This window comes from Podarcis bocagei (assembly GCF_964188305.1).
Source record: "Podarcis bocagei genome assembly, chromosome: 15".
Classification (NCBI taxonomy): Eukaryota; Metazoa; Chordata; class Lepidosauria; order Squamata; family Lacertidae; genus Podarcis; species Podarcis bocagei.
Window position 1 is genome coordinate 9,258,201 of NC_138141.1, and position 16,876 is coordinate 9,275,076.

At 44.4% G+C, this 16,876-nt stretch overlaps 1 protein-coding gene across 2 annotated transcripts in view; it reads left to right on the forward strand.

The window, feature by feature from the left end:
* UNC5D (unc-5 netrin receptor D) overlaps positions 1-16,876 on the forward strand; it is a 430,198-nt gene that overhangs the window by 230,648 nt on the left and 182,674 nt on the right. For both annotated transcript variants that reach the window (XM_081171622.1, XM_081171623.1), the window contains exon 4: positions 6,626-6,729. In XM_081171622.1, coding sequence (XP_081027748.1) covers positions 6,626-6,729 — 104 coding nt within the window. The remainder of the gene's footprint in view (positions 1-6,625; positions 6,730-16,876) is intronic.

Below are 16,876 nucleotides of genomic sequence, written 5' to 3' on the forward strand. Positions count from 1 at the left end.
TCTCCACAATAAGCTTACTGTATGGTACCAACCTTCAATGCCACTCCAGGGCATGAGAAGCTGCAGATGATAGACCCACTGTGTGGCTTCTCACTAAATGAAATTCACAAAGTGTGTCCCCTTAATTGCACAGTGTATTTAATAGTTGTATATCAGCTGCAACTTCTGTATTTTGCATAATTTCATTTTCATTTTTAAAAAATGCATCTATCAAACACTAGAATGGAAAGCACAGCACATTGATAAGGCTCCGTATGAGAAGACACACTAAAAGTAAAACTAAAAGTTGACAATACTGTTCAGACATTTGCTTAGGCTTACAGTCAAAATATCCATATGTGCACTGGGATTGCAGCAGAATGTTCTACCCTCACTGTAAGCTTATTTATGCATCTATGCTGTCTATGCACAACATGCATAGACTCACACATGCAGTCATGTGGCAAAAGCACAGTCCACAGCCTTAATTATGAGCCTACATGTGCACAACATGCTCATATGTTGTGGATGAGTAAGGTGCTTGCTGCCACAGTCCCACTTCCCCTACTTTCATTGGCTGTGTGAATATATGGGACATCTGAAGTATGCTTAAATAGCACATGCAAATCTTCTTTCACATGTAAATTGAGATAAATTTGGATCCACCCTCCCTAATATTCAGCTGAAACAGATTTGTCTATAGCAATTTTGTCAAGTTTCCAGTTCCAATTTGGGAATGACCTGCCAAAGATTCAAAATGGAAACAAGACCAGCCATAAATGCCTCCCTGGCTAATCTTGAGAGTTTGAGGCTTGGAAGAACTACATCCCAACATGGTGAACCCAAAGCGATGATGCATGAAAAGGCTTAGCATGACCTGGGGAATGCTTTGGAACCCAGGAGACCTGGTGACCTGTAATAATTATAAAGCCAGACACACCTTTTAGTACTTGCAGAATATACAGTACAGTGGTGCCCCGCAAGACGAATGCCTCGCAAGACGGAAAACTCGCTAGACGAAAGAGTTTTCCGTTTTGGAGGTGCTTCGCAAAACGAATTTCCTATGGGCTTGCTTTGCAAGACGACAATGTCTTGCGAGTTCCTGCGGGGTTTTTTCCTTCCCCCCCTTTTTCTAAGCCGCTAAGCCGCTTATCAGCTGATCCGATCAGCAGATAAGCCGCTAAAAGCCGCTAATAGCGCTAATCCGCTAATCCGTCAATGGGCTTGCTTCGCAAGACGAAAAAACCGCTAGACGAAGAGAATCACAGAACGGATTCTTTTCGTCTTGCAAGGCACCACTGTATGTGGATTTAAGATTGCACTTGCAATGATGAGCAGGTAATCAGTGCATTAGATAAATAATTTGAGAGGGTATTGAGCTTGTGTGAAGGTGCCAGGAGGTGTTAGATTCTGTACTTGAACAGAAACTTCATCTCACACCCATTTTGGGATACTTAAAGAATTTTATTTCAGTGAATCTTGCAGCAAACTGACATGATCCTGCACCTTTTGGTCTAATTTCCAGTTTGGAAGCTCATTCTTTTGATTAGACACATTTCCAGTTTTTGGGTTATGGTTCCCAGCACAAAAATGAGCCAGAATATGCAGACTTTGGGTGGTGCCAAACACAGACTTCCATTTGCTCAGTGAGACTCCTCCTCTTCCTCTCTACCTTGACCCCTCAATCCCTCCCTCCCCATCTGTTCTAGAGAGATTTTGTTGTTCTGGTTTGATGCCAGATCGCACGGAGAAAGCAGAACGGCTGAAGGCAAAGCTAATAAAAAGTTCCTGGACTTCGGTCAGCTCTGAGGGAACAATTTGAAGCCTCTAAAGGCCTTATCCACAATGCCCTTTGCCCTGCTGCTTTCCCCCAGGAAAACCCGTTGTTTAGCTCTGAATCAGAACAACCAACAACCAAGTTTTTCTTCAGATTCTCGTTTGTTCTGATTTAATGCTAAAGAGTAGGTTGTCTGGGGGAAAGCAGTGGTGCAAAGGGAAAATCATGCCTAGAAAGCAAATGACAAGTGGAAAACTGCTTGGACCTGTGCTTTCTTGGCACAAGACACGAAGAGTGGAAGAGCCCTAGGTCTCTGTCTCCAAACTACCTCTTCCAACTTCCCTCCAGTTGTAGGGAAGAGCCTTAAAGGGCCAACCCTCTTCCTGAAGACAAACACTCCTCCTCTGTTCTATAACCTACCTCCGGGTGCACTTCCTGTATTGCTGGACAGGTGCTGTGCTGTGGAGGCATTTGGTTCCTCGGGGGAAGGTGACCATGAGATTCTGATTTCTGGCCCTACAGGTCCTGGTGGACTGAGAGATTCCTCTGGGAGCTGCTCAAGAACAATGGTCTCCCTATCTTCAACAGTCATCTATGGCTCCCCACCTGGTGTCCCCTGCAGTCTCCAACTCCATGTCTCTGCTAGATTCAGGGGTTATGACACTGCTAGATTCAGGAGTCTTCCCAGCCTCCAGAAAATACTTTTACAGGGGAGGAGTCAGCAGCAGGACGAGAGGAAATAGATCTGTCCATTTGTGTACACATAACAACAACAACAACAACAACAACAACAACAATAATAATAATAATAATAATAATTTATTATTTATACCCCGCCCATCTGGCTGAGTTTCCCCAGCCACTCTGGGCGGCTCCCAGTCAGTGTTAAAAACAGTACAGCGTTACATATTAAAAACTTCCCTGAACAGGGCTGCCTTAAGATGTCTTCTGAATGTCAGGTAATTATTTATCTCTTTGACATCTGATGGGAGGGCGTTCCACAGGGCGGGCGCCACTACCGAGAAGGCCCTCTGTCTGGTTCCCTGTAGCCTCGCTTCTCTCAATGAGGGAACCGCCAGAAGGCCCTCGGCGCTGGATCTCAGTGTCAGGGCTGAAGGATGGGGGTGGAGACACTCCTTCAGGTATACAGGACCGAGGCCGTTTAGGGCTTTAAAGGTCAGCACCAACACTTTGAATCGTGCTCGGAAACGTACTGGGAGCCAATGCAGATCTCTCAGGACTGGTGTTATGTGGTCCCGGCGGCCACTCGCAGTCACCAGTCTAGCTGCCGCATTCTGGATTAATTGCAGTTTCCGGGTCACCTTCAAAGGTAGCCCCACGTAGAGCGCGTTGCAGTAGTCCAAGCGGGAGATAAATAGAGCATGCACCACTCTTGCAAGACAGTCCGTGGGCAGGTAGGGTCTTAGCCTGCGTACCAGGTGGAGCTGGTAGACAGCTGCCCTGGACACAGAGTTAACCTGTGCCTCCATGGACAGCTGTGAGTCCAAAATGACTCCCAGGCTGCGCATCTGGTCATTCAGGGGCACAGTTACCCCATTCAAGGCCAGGGAATCCCCCACACCAACCCGCTCCCTGTCCCCCAAAAACAGTACTTTTGTCTTGTCAGGATTCAACCTCAATCTGTTAGCCGCCATCCATCCTCCAACCGCCTCCAGGCACTCACACAGGACCTTCACCGCCTTCACTGGTTCTGATTTAAAGGAGAGGTAGAGCTGGGTGTCATCTGCATACTGATGAACACCCAGTCCAAACCCCCTGATGATCTCTCCCAGTGGCTTCATATAGATATTAAAAAGCATGGGGGAGAGGACAGAACCCTGAGGCACCCCACAAGTGAGAGCCCAGGGGTCTGAACACTCATCCCCCACCACCACTTTCTGGACACGGCCCAGGAGGAATTATTTGAGCATGTTCAGAAGATTAAACCTTTCTTTGGGGTGAGCCCCTAGATGGCCCACTTTCTGCATATCCCCTTTTTTCCTGTGCATTTCAGAAATTACTTTTCTTCCACCCCCTTTTTTTTTTCTAAGGATGCTCGCCTTAAATTGAACAGTTGGGTAAACACAGCAGCTTCATGATTTTTATAAATGACAGTGATTTTTCATTGGCTGGTTTGCTTGGAATGCGTAAATTATTTTTATTTCATTGAATTAACTGCCCTTACATTGAAGGAGCTGGTAATTCTCCCGTTTTGCAGGGCTGCATAGGGCTATTATTCGGAATTGGATTTTTATTGACTCTCTCTCCCCCCGCCATATACTATGAATTTTCTTTCCTAACATGGAAGTGTGAAAAGGGAGCATGAAATTAATTGGTGGATCGATCTGGCTGTATAAGTTCTGAAGCCACATGGACACGGCTGCTTGCTTTCTGCATGTCCAGCGTGGCTTTGCAGTTTTTCCTCCCAAAAAATACAAAGCCTTGGTAAGGAGCTCTTATGCAGCCTTGATATAACTAAAATAAGTACTCTGGTTATTTCCATTGGCAAAGCAACCTTCTCTGTTTTCTCAATAAAGCTGTGTTGCTTTATTTACATATATTGTTTTCTCTATTGTATATGGGTATGTAGTGTGTGTGTAGGGAAAAGCAGGAAGGGAAGGGTCTCTAACATTTTTAGAGACTCCCTTCGGGGGGGGCGGGAAATAGCAAGTGGGAATTATACTGACTCAGCTGTAGAGCACCTGCTATGCATGCAAAAAGCCTGAGGTTCAGTGCCCTAGCATCACCAGGTAGGAATGAAGGCAGACATCACTTTCTGGATGTGGTGGAGCTACTCCACTAGCTTTTCATCAAGTAAATCTCTGCTCCCTTTGGATTTCAACCTGGGTTTAAGACCCAGGTTCATTTCAGTTGAATATATGCACTTCTAAAATGTGTTTGTTTGTTTGTTTGTGTGTTGTTTTAGAAAATTCAACATTATTTTTTTTAAAAAAAACTTGCACTTGAAGTGAAATTCTGTTAATTTTCCAAATCGATCTTTCTCTCTCACTGCACCATGAAGTCGGAGACTGCTTTTCATTGCTGTTTTTAAAGGGTGGGGGGAGAAAGAGTGGGGAGAGAAACATACATAAGTGAGTGGGAAGACTTCTCTGATAGACCTTACAATGCAATATGAAGAGAGGCAAATTCTTATAATTTCATTCTCTCTGCAGGGGAGAAAGCATTTAGTCAGTTCCCAGGCATGGGAGCTGTCCAGCACTATGCTTAGCATGCTTATTCCGAGCCAAATCCCACTATGCCCAATGAGACTAGCTCCCCAGTAATTGTGCTTAGGATTTACGAATGGGAGAGACATTCATTCACATCACCCTAACAATTTTACACTCCTTGAACTGCTTTAACCAATATATTAACTGAAATCCACACTCCTCCGTGTTTTGCAATGCTGTTTTCCAGCCTTTTAGGACAGCCAGTGTGGCATAGTGGTTAGTGTTGGGCTGGAAATGGAGAGACCCAGGTTCAAAGCTTCACTAAGCTACAAAAAACAGTGGGTGACACTCGGTCAGTCAGTCTCTCACAGCCTAACATGCTTCAAAGGGGTGTTGTACAGATAACCTGGGGGTTTTTTCGGGGTGGGGGGAACCATATATGTTGCTGTGAGCTCCTTGTAGAAGGGGTGGCGTATGAGTGCATTCCAGTCTTTCTATCTGTTTCTTTATATATGTACAAATGCACACTCCATCTAAATTGTCCCACTTTATACATCTGGTGAAATAACTGCTTGCCTATGAAAACTCACACTGTAGTCAATGTGCTGGCCTTCAAGGTGCCACAGAACTCATGATGCAAGCATGGGGAAATGATGCACATAGAGACCTGTAAGCTCAGCTAACTAGCCAGGCTACAGGCCTTGTGCCTTATTTTGAACTAAGAGCAGCTTTACTCCCAAGGTTGTAAACAACATTCTTAAGTGTCTACATTTGACAAGAGAGAGTCCTTTGTTTCCTTGCCTAGTGAATCGGTAATGAAGGAAAGACCATACATGGTGTAATTAGTATTGTGTTGTAACTTTAAATTGGAGGAAGTTTATGCATATGTATTGCTTTAACAGATAACAGCAGGTCCCACCCTTTGGGGCTTTGCTCAGCTTTTGGAGAGTGATCCAACTGAGCCTTTATTGCTAGCAATAAACACCCTTTTGTTATTCATTAATCCTGCTGGAGTTTTTCCTTTCAGCCCAAACGTTTATTTTGCTACAGAACCTCAGACCCTATGTCTGGATGTGGCCCTTTAGGCCTCTGGATATGGCACCCAAGACTCTCCCTGGGCCAGGCCACACTCCTCAGAGGCCCTGCTTGAGGGGTTTTGAACTGTGACAGTATTTCTTGCTTGCCAAGATGAATAAATGTGTGTGCAGAAACCCCTGGGTCAGCCATGCTTCTGGTGGTCTTCAATAGGTTCTCTAAAATGGAACGTGGCCCTAAGACTGAATAAGCTCCCTGGCCTGCTTTACTATATCTGCTGCAAGAGACTAACCTGTTTACCTGTATACCTGAAGGAGTGTCTCCAACCCCCATCGTTCATCCCAGACACTGAGGTCCAGCTCCAAGGGCCTTCTAGCAGTTCCCTCATTGCGAGAAGTGAGGTTACAGGGAACCAGACAGAGGGCCTTCTCGGTAGTGGCACCTGCCCTGTGGAACGCCCTCCCGTCAGATGTCAAATGGATATTTAATTTTTAATTCTGCATTGTTTTTAACACTTGATTGGGAGCCGCCCAGAGTGGCTGGGGAAACTCAGCCAAATGGGCGACGTATGAATAAATTATTATTATTATTATTATTATTATTATTATTATTATTATTGAATTATTATTTTAAATGGTTAACTGCAATGTGTTATTCTTTACAGATTTGCGCAAGAACTTTGAGCAAGACCCCCAGGGGAGGGAAGTTCCTATTGAAGGCATGATTGTTCTCCACTGTCGCCCACCAGAGGGAGTGCCTGCCGCAGAGGTGAGGGATCATGCCCTTGGCATTTCACAAAAAACAACAGCAGTGTCTGTGTTATGTTTGGATGCCTTTGGGTTTAATCAGGTTGCAGTGTGCATTTAAAAATGAATTAAGCACTGCAAGACAGGCTTAAAAGCCTCCTGTCCTGGGTGAAGCAATATTTGTGCACCTCCTATGTATTACAAATTGAATCTTTTGACATGCTCTGAGTGGATATCAGCAATTATTTCCTTCCCATTATCTCTCATTGAGAAACTATCTACTGACCATCCTGTGCCATTAACCAGTACTCTGCCCAACAAAAGAAAGGGGCCAGCCAATAGCTGTCATTAAATGTCATTAAATTCTGTGTATTTGAAGAAGTGTGCATGCACGAGGGGAGTTTATGATACGGTTCCTTTGCACATATCTCCCATATCGCTGTGCTAATGCATGACGTTGCATACTTTAAGGAAAATGCTGGAAGCCTCAGGAAGGGAGAATGCTGTTGTGCTCAGATCTTGCTCAATGACTTTCCTCTGGTTGGCCACATTCCTCTGGTTGGCCCATTGCACATGGGCCTCCGGTTGGCCACATTGCAAGAAAGAGAACGTTGCACTAGATGGGCCACCGGGCTCTCCTTAGATTCTTATGAGAGCAGCTTCCACTTTGAGTAGACAAATAGCACATCATGTACTAAAAGAGTTTCTGGGCACAGTCTCCCCTTTCCAAGACCAGTTTTACCATGTAGTGAGTTATTTGTGTAGATCGCACCTTAGAAAGGGAAGCGTATTGAACAGTTGGAAGGCAAATAACAGCATGCAGTGCTTTTAGTCCTCTGAGTACTGGAAACTCCATGAAAACACTGACACATTAATTGTGTGTGGCCAGCCGAGCAGCTAAATAAAACATCTTGCCTGGATTTTGTAGTTTTCTTTTCATCATTGCCATTGATCACAAATTTCTTGCCATTCCGGCTCTTTCTTCCTTCAGTATCATGACAGACAATTACTGAAAGTGGTCAGCTTGTATCTGTAATTACTTATGCTGCAATTGCTTCCCTGAAAGATCCTCTTCAATCCTCCCCACGGAAGCAACTGCCCACTCTTCAGATTAGTAATTGGGAATAAGCACAGACTGCTGTAGGTAACTGATCAGAATTCATGTACATAACCTCTCTTCAGCTCTACCTTTCTATGTACACACACAAGCACACACACACACACACACACACACACACACACACAAAATAATGTTGACCACAAAACTAGCAACAATAAATAGTAACAAAAACAGCATCTATATCTCACCTTCTTGTTCCCAATTGCTTAATGTGGCATGCATAATGCAACCCCTCCGTTCTCACAACCTTGTCAGGTAGATGTCAGGGACTAGGCAGAGGAGAAATGGTGGAGACTGCCTCCCCAGCTAGACCTTTCCAGGGAGGAGGAAGAGGAAGACAGTTTAGATTTACAACAGGGGTTTGAGGGAGGTTGCAGCTCAGAGGCAGATGAGAGGAAAAGTTGGGAAATAATGGGAGAGGTGGAGGAGGAGGAAGCAGCAGGGGGCGACAGCTGATGGACACAGTGTCTTAGAAAACATTCCAGACACACACACACACCGAACCTGGTGAGCCTTGAAAATAGGAGAGCAAAGAGCTCAAAGACAGAGGGCACGTAGCAGCACCCATAGGAGAAAGGACGAGAATGACGAATGAGGAAGTGTGTGTGGGGGGGTTCCATTCAGGACAATGCCATTATCCAAGAGGCTGGGTTCTATAGCCTCTTTCTGTAAATACTGAATAAAAAGATAGTTGTAAGAAACATTCCCTTGTCTTTGTACGTTCCTCAGCAACCGGCCGGTAGTCGCTGGCAGCGGCTTGACAGTAGGAGCGGCTGAGAGCAAGTGACAGACCCAAGGTCATATTGCAAATGTAATGGCTTCGTACAGATTTGAGCTTGGGTCTTCCCAATCCTAGTGTGACACTAGGTGGTTTGGTGTTATTTACTACAGCTAACACCCTCCCACCAGGTATGTCCAAACAGACTATTCCAGAATTATGTCTGTGTGTTCATTCGGTGTGTATTTCCAACCTAAGAGCAAGGCCTAGCCCAGTGCCCTCAGAGTTTTGAACACAATTATTCATGACCATAGTCCATGCATCTGGGTCCAATGTGACTTGTAGTCCAAAACATCTAGAGGGCACCAGGTTGGGGAAGACTGATCTAGGTCAATATCGTATACTTTGGTTGGCAGCAATTTTGCATGGTCTCTTCCGGTGGTTTTCCCCAGAACCCTACTACCTGATCTTTTCAGGGACTGCATGCAAAGTATGGTTTTGATCCCCTGAGCAATCATCCACCTGCTTCCTTAACATAAGAGTTGCTGCCTGGTACAGAGATAATTGATGGTGGTGGTGCCTTTAATGTACAAGCCCCATGAACAATATTAAATCCTCCTTTTTGCAGATTGGGACTGTAATTGGGGTCCCCTTAATAAACCTTAGTTGGGAGCAGTAACTGTTCTGAAGACCAGTTCCTGGAAACTGCAGGTGGGGAGTCTGTAGGTTTCCTATAGACATCTGGTTGGTCATCATGAGAACAGAATATTAGACTGGATGGGCCATTGGCCTGATCCAGCAAGCTCTTCTCCTGTTCTTATTCAGCCTGATTGCCAGTTTTCTCTCTGTGGACACAGCTGGAAAAGCAGTGGTGCTTGTGTTACAGCAGGTTGTTGGTTCTATCTATCAGCTCAGAGCTGGAGCTTCGGGCCAGCAATTCCATCTGTGTTGTGGTAAGTTTACTCTCCAACAAGACTTAGAGCCGCATCTGCGCTGCTGCTATTTAGGTACACATTGATAGAGAGAGAAACTGATCTAAACCAGTGGCTGCTTGCTTCTCATCTCAGTCAAAATCACTATGGTATCTTATTAATTGGGTGGACAGAAGAAGCCAGAGAAACAATAAAACTCTAAAGAACAAGCAGCACATTCTGTTCATTAGTCAGAGGGCCTGCTGAGCACATGCCATTGGAAACTAGTTTATATGATGAGTAATGAGGCAAACTGGGAGGAGGAAGGCAAAAAAAGAAAGAAAGGGAAAAGATAACCAACTACTCCAAAGAATAAGCTTCCAGCTAGCTAGGAGTAGCAAAACCGCTGAATAGAAATGAGAAGAGGAAATAAAATGTGTGTCTAAGAGCCAAACCACACATTATGTTAAATGCATGATTGCATTTAACACCAGTGGTTTTGTTGCCATTAAGTAGCATCTGCAGGGGGCCGGAATCAGGATTGTGATCATTTTGTGCAGAGAGGGTGTGTGTAAACTGTTTTCTCACACTCCCATTTCCTCTGCATCCGGCGTGCTCCCACCACTGTTTAGGGAAGCAGCGTAGACATGATGCTAGCCATAATCCATATCTGTTGTTCTACCGTTTCTTATGATATACTGTGTTTTGATGTGATTCTCTCCAAACCAGTTTCGATCCGGAATGAGGAAAAGAACAACTGAGCTGCATTTTCAGCTGCTAAAGGGCACACATCCCTTGATGTCAGTTCCCCTTTTCCTCTTCCAGCAAATTGCTTTTAGGGTGGGGCAGGGACAAAAATGTTGCAGTCAAGTTGGGTCTTAAGCTAGTTCAGCTATTGGACCTGGTGCAGCAATATTCCAGGATTTTCCTGTGCCCTCTGCACCTTCCGCCTTCACTGGTGGAAACAACAGAACTCTGGATATGGCAGTAGCTTCACCACTCTGTTAAAGCCCCACTACTGCCCACCAGGGATTTGGATTGCCATCTAAAACGTTCATTCAATGATCAGAAGGACACATCCACATCTGGAGGGACAGTTTAGGAGTCACACAGTTACAGTGGTGTTAGCTTAACCGCAGTCATTAAATGGCTTCCTGAGATGGAAGAGTTCATATAATCTTCCAATTTGGGCTATGGCAATTCACCAAGACAATAGTCTCCTTTAGTTATGGGAAAGCTTACACCTCTGAATGTATTGCCGTTATCGTGGACTTGGTACATCAAAGGTATAACCAACACAGAGCTCTCATTCAATCTTATCATGAAGACAGGAAGAAATAAAATAGCTGAGATGTTATTAGGCAGAGGATTAAAAGCTGTTAAAATCAGCCTCCCCTTCCTATAAACTGTGCATATATTAATGCTGTAATGTCCGGAATGGCTTCATCAAACCCTCACACCACCCCAGGAGTTAACCCTTGTGGCTGTTGAGACATAGCCCACTTGACTACTTTCAGATCAATTCATTATTTCGAACTATAATACTTTACATTTACCAGCTAAATGGAAAATCTGTCTTTCATAAAAGTTAGGAATGATGTCTGATAAAAAGGCGACATTTTAATGGCTTTCTGCAGATTAAAATGGCGGAGCTCTCAATAAACCCTGATTTACTGGTGTTGGTTGTAAAATGGTTATTGCTGCTAATAAAGTCTGTAAATCCTAACTGGTCATATTTGCTCTGGACAATAAAACTTCCCATAAAGGCTCAGTGTATAAGGCTAATTCTCTCTTCACATCAAGGTAAGCAGTCTACTCAGAGTAATAATTCATAACCTTTGGAGACCTGGTCTACATTTAAATAAATGGCTGTGTGCTCCCCCACAGCAATAGAATTCCAGACTGTACATTCCTTTGTTCTGACAAGTATGGTAATTTATGAGCAAGACAGCTAATTCACTCCAAAACACAGGACCAGGCTGTGCTCTTTTGGAAGGTGGTGCAGCCAGCCGTGATCCGCTCTGCTTCTCCTCTCTCTGCCCTCAAAAAGCTCATGATCAAATGCAAATGGTTTTGTAGGGGAAAATTAAGCTGGTTGGAATGTAGACTTCATATTCTGATTTTTTTGAATCATTATTAGCATGCATTTTTTTCATCCATAATTCTTTTGCACTGTAGTGTGTGATTCTTTTCTTTTAATACGTTGCTAATTAAGGCCCCTTGCCACAATTAACACATGGAATAAACAACATTCTGACGTCAGGTGAACATGGTTGCAGGAAAGCTGCAAGCATTGGAGTGCATCCTTTTGAAGAGGCAGGTGACACGCTCATTTATTTCAATATACAGCCTCAGCTCACCTCCTACCAACCTTTTGACAACCTGCTTAGTGGAAGGGGATCATCAGGAGGCTAGTGCAGACAACGCTGTCAGCTCACTATAAGGAATGATTTTGTCTTGAGAATTTCCTGTAACACAGGCTCACCATGGTCTGATGGAACACAGTGAGAAATACTGCTGAATCTAAATTAAGGTTGCCAGATTTTTTTCAATGAATCTGGGGACACTGTTTTTTGAAAAGAAAAAAAGTTATTTTTAAAAAAAAGTTTTGTGTTTTTTTAAAAAAATTAAGAACTAAAATCTTCTCTTCTGTGGTCTCCTCTGTTGCGTGGCCTTCCTCTGGGCCCCGGCCTGCTCTCTTGGAGTGCTAGCCGCCGTGGAGTAGGCTTCGGTCAGGTCTGGGCTGGGCCACGTGTCCTTGCCCTCCCGGTGCTCTCCTACCTCTCTTCCTTAGCGGCGATGGTGGCAGCGGTATGGCAAGGTTGGGGCTTCTTTCTTTTTTCTCCTTTCCCTCTCCTTTTTCTCCTTCCCCTCTCTGTTTCCTTTTGCATTGGCTTCAGGGTTTTCCTGGCTCCAGGCGGGAGGTCCCGCTGCGCTCCAAAGGCTTCCTTTTGCTGAAGCCAGGAGAGCAAGACTCTCCTGGCTTCAGCAGAGAGGGAGAGCTGCGCAGTGCCCCTTCAGCGAAGCAGGAGGAGAAATGGAAAGGGCTCTGTTTCTCCTGCTGCTTTGCTGAAGGGGACTGAGCAGAGAGGGGGATAATTTTTTTTTCTTGTTCTCCCCCTCTAAAACAAGGTGCGTCCTATAGAGCGAAAAATGTGGAAATTCATCAGTCTAATGCAGTGGCCTTACCATGACATCACCTTTTGATGGCAGATAATAATTTGGGGATCTCATCATGGTTCAAAATTGCTCATTAACAACTCAGAAAGGCAGCATAAAATGTTGCATAAAGACTGCACAAGGTTGTAACAGAAACAAATCCGTTTGTTTAATGGTGTGCAATGCCTTGTTTAAAGGCATTTTATTATCTTTACATAGAAGCTGCTTATATTATGAAATCTGAAGAAAACAAAGCGACATAAAACAATGCAATACAGCAATTCTGAGCTTTTACAAAATGGAGCAATTTAAGAATTTCATAGTAAATGTATTGACAAAGCACAATCAATCAGTGTTTGCTATTACTGAGGAGCTAGCCTCCTTCAGCCCATCTAGAAATTCTAACTTTCATAGCATATAATCATTTCTAAGTTTCCTTCCCTTTCTTAAGATAAAAATTGTGCAAAAAAATTAAATACCTTTATCTATCTATCTGTCATCTTTATTGCTGTCAAAGACCAGACAACCTAAATAGATATAAATACAAACAATAAACCAGTAAATGTTTAATAGCATCTATTATAGGAAAGGATACAATTGTCTTTAGTCATACCCCAATGAATAGAGCTGAATTTCATGATGAACTTAAATTATCATGCTACAACCTCCATTGAAATTCATTGGTTCAAGGATAGCCACCTAGAGATCAGTAGCACGGCATCCTGGTATCATGAGATATTTTCCTTCTGGTTTATGGATATTTCCATTTCTGATGTCAGATTTGTGTCTGTTGATGTCATAGGTGGAATGCAGTGGGGAGTTCCTCGTAGATAGGGCTATATATGATCACTAATGATCCACATTCCTATAGTCCCATGTAGGAGTGAGGGAGAAATTACATTCATTCACACTTTTGTTTATTACTTATTTATCAAATTTATATACTGCCCTATACCCGGAGGTCTCAGGATAGTTCATGGTGAATCTATTTAATTCACACTTTCTGAAACGCTATGGAATGTGTGTACAGTGGTACCTCGGGTTACATACGCTTCAGGTTACAGACTCCGCTAACCCAGAAATAGTACCTCGGGTTAAGAACTTTGCTTCAGGATGAGAACAGAAATCGTGCAGCGGCGGTGCAGCAGCAGGAGGCCCCATTAGCTAAAGTGGTGCTTCAGGTTAAGAACAGTTTCAGGTTAAGAACAGACCTTCGGAACGAATTATGTACTTAACCCGAGGTACCACTGTCTTGGCATTTCCCCATAAATTCTTACATTTAGTAAATGGTAGAATTTAGATAATATTTGGAGTAGTATTGAAGATGCCAGGCACAGTGTAAAAATACAGGTTGAGACAGAAGATGACTGCAGGGTCATTGCCCTGACAAGAGGTGAGACATTCAGCGTTAGGCAAGAAGTGGGGGGGAGGAATAGCAAAAGGCAATAGCAGAGTTGGGGGAGAGAGGTTGCCAGGGTAACAGGGGGCGTGATGTCACCACAGGGAAAATGTGTTCTTTTAGACAGAGATTTTTGAGCAAGGGTTTTGAGGAAGAAGAAGAGGAGAGGGGCCAGAACTCAGTGTGGTGTTGGCTGGGAGAGGCTGCATGCAGAGACTGGGGAGAATGGCTATTTTCTGCTCTAGACCCAAGCCTGTTGAAGCTGAGAGGGGAGCAAAAAGAGACACTCATGGGGTGGAATGTTCTGCACTGCCTCCATAAGACTCAGGCGTAAGTATGTGTGACTAAACCATATGTCTTAAAGACACTGCAGTTTCCGCTGTGCCTCATTCCAAAGGAACACAATCCCCGGTTAAGTGCAAAGACCCCTGGAATCTTGCTACTGCTTGGCAGAGATTGGGGTGGCTTGTAGGAATAAATAGTACAAACTGATGTTGAAACAGAGATAACTGAAGATTGGAGCAATGAGAAAGCAAGAGAAAGAGTAATTAACAGATTCTCCCACCCCTAGTCCCATAACACGAATCTACTATTAGTTCTGGGGCTGGGAAGAGAGGGGAGCTGCACCTAGTGTGGGCATAAAAGCTATCCCACCCCCACCACAAGTCCTGTTACTTTATGTGCTTAACAGAGAGGGAGTGAGATGATCCAGTTCCACAGCTTTGATCTGCCTGGATCAAATTAATTTACAGATAAAAGGCCGCTGCAGCATTCTTGATGCACAGCTGAGGTGGGTTTTTTTTGGGGGGGGGGCTAAATAGTCTTTAAGCTGAATTGCACATTAGCAAAAGCAAACAATTAGGGAGGCCTGCAAATAAGGAAATACAGTTTTGGAATTCTGCTAGAATGTTGCACAGGCATGAATCAAGGGGCTTAGATCCTGCTGAGGCAGCACCAACTTTAATGTTGCTCTGAAAGGCACAGCCCTGCCCTAATTATTTCGGCAGCAGATTTCAGTTGACTGTTTGTGGCAGAGCTTCTGTAAAATTCACAAAGCAGCTCTATTATACCTTTATTAGGACCAATTAAAAATTTGCAAATGACTCAGCTCGCTTTGAAAATTCACAAAACTCAAGGTTAATGTTTTATTTAAATAAGAAACTGGTAAGGAAAGTACATTGTGGGTTGAGGACGTAGGACAGGGATAAGGAATCTATGGTCCTCCAGAGGCTTTTGGACTCTGGTACTCCTCATGCCTGACCATTGGCTATGCTGGCGGGGACTGATGGGAACTGGAGTCGGGCTACAAGTTGCCTGTCCCTTGCATATCATGCCCTTCTTCCAAGAGGAGCCCAGGGCAGCAAATATCCTGACAACAGCAATTAAAACATCTAAAAACAACTAAAAATAATTCCAATATAGTTGCAGACTGGGGAAGATTTCTTCTTAAAAGACTTGTTGGAAAAGGAAGCGTGGCTGTCATACATTTAACGGGAGTGCATCCCAAAGGGTAGGTAACAACTGTAAAGGCCAAATTCCTGCATTAAGATGTGTTAAGGTGTGATAAAGGTGGTATCTGCAGGAGGCCTTTGTCTGCAGAGTACAGTGATTAGTTGGGAACATAAGGGGGTGAGATATCTTAATTCTAAGCTGTATCATAGGTAGGCAAACTAAGGCCGGGGGGGGGGCTGGATCCGGCCCAATCGCCATCTAAATCCGGCCCACGGATGGTCTGGGAATCTGCGTGTTTTTACATGAGTAGAATGTGTGCTTTTATTTAAAATGCATCTCTGGGTTATTTGTGGGACATAGGAATTCATTCAATTCCCCCCACAAGGTCTGAGGGACAGTGGACTGGCCCCCTGCTCAAAAAGTTTGCTGACCCCTGGTCTTGGTAGATGTCCCGACGCAGTGTTACATGGAGTGTTCATATGGCACCCAAACAACCACACGCACCGAGGAATGTGTAAGGTGGGTTGTCAGGCCCCATGAGCCAGCCCTGCCTGTGTCGCTGAATGATGCATCCGGCAGTCCCAACCCCTTACCGTCTGCTCATGGGAGGAATGCACACTGACCTCCATGCAGTGGTAGTGGGGGGGCTTCTAGGATTCCCCCCTCACATGTAGGATCTCTAGATACACATGTTGATATGCACATAGAACTCTGTTTCATGTGTGCCAAGCAGGTGAATGAGGTCGGGACTATTCCATGTGGATCTATGGCCTCTCATCTGTTCCTTGTCCAACTCAAGTGTCAGAGACATGGCCGGCAGAGAGGCATCTGCAGAGGGGGAGGAAGAGGCAGAGGAAAACAGGAACTTGATTCTTTCACATAACTTAAGTGAAATAAGCCCTTCTCACTCTGGAATGCTGCCTCTAAGTTTTTGCAGCAGCACAGAGATGCAGCAGCAGGAGGCAGGTGATAGGAGGGGTTTGGATTCAGCTCCAGAGGAGGAGGAATTGGCTGCACCTGAGTCTCCAAGAAGAAGGAGGCGGAGCAAGCGATTAGAACAAAGGAAGACCAGCAGGAAATGGGGGAGGATGTGGTATATATCTGGCCTTGGGAGGGGCTGAAAGCCAGTCAAGTCAACTGACTCTGACAGTGAGGAATGAGCTGTGTAAGCTTAGACACCTGAAAGCCTGTTATTGCTAAATCTCAACTAGTAAAACTGCCAGCGTTCCATGTCTTTTGCTAAACCTGACATCAAGATAGCAATCCAGGTAGTTATTTGTGGACTGTTAAGTCCGTTTGCGCCCAGTGCAAAAGTTTCTCGGGTCACACCAAAGCCTGAGGTACTCAAAGCCTTTTAAAAGGACGGCTTCACAGCAAGGCACATATATTATTCTTTTCACAGTGACACCC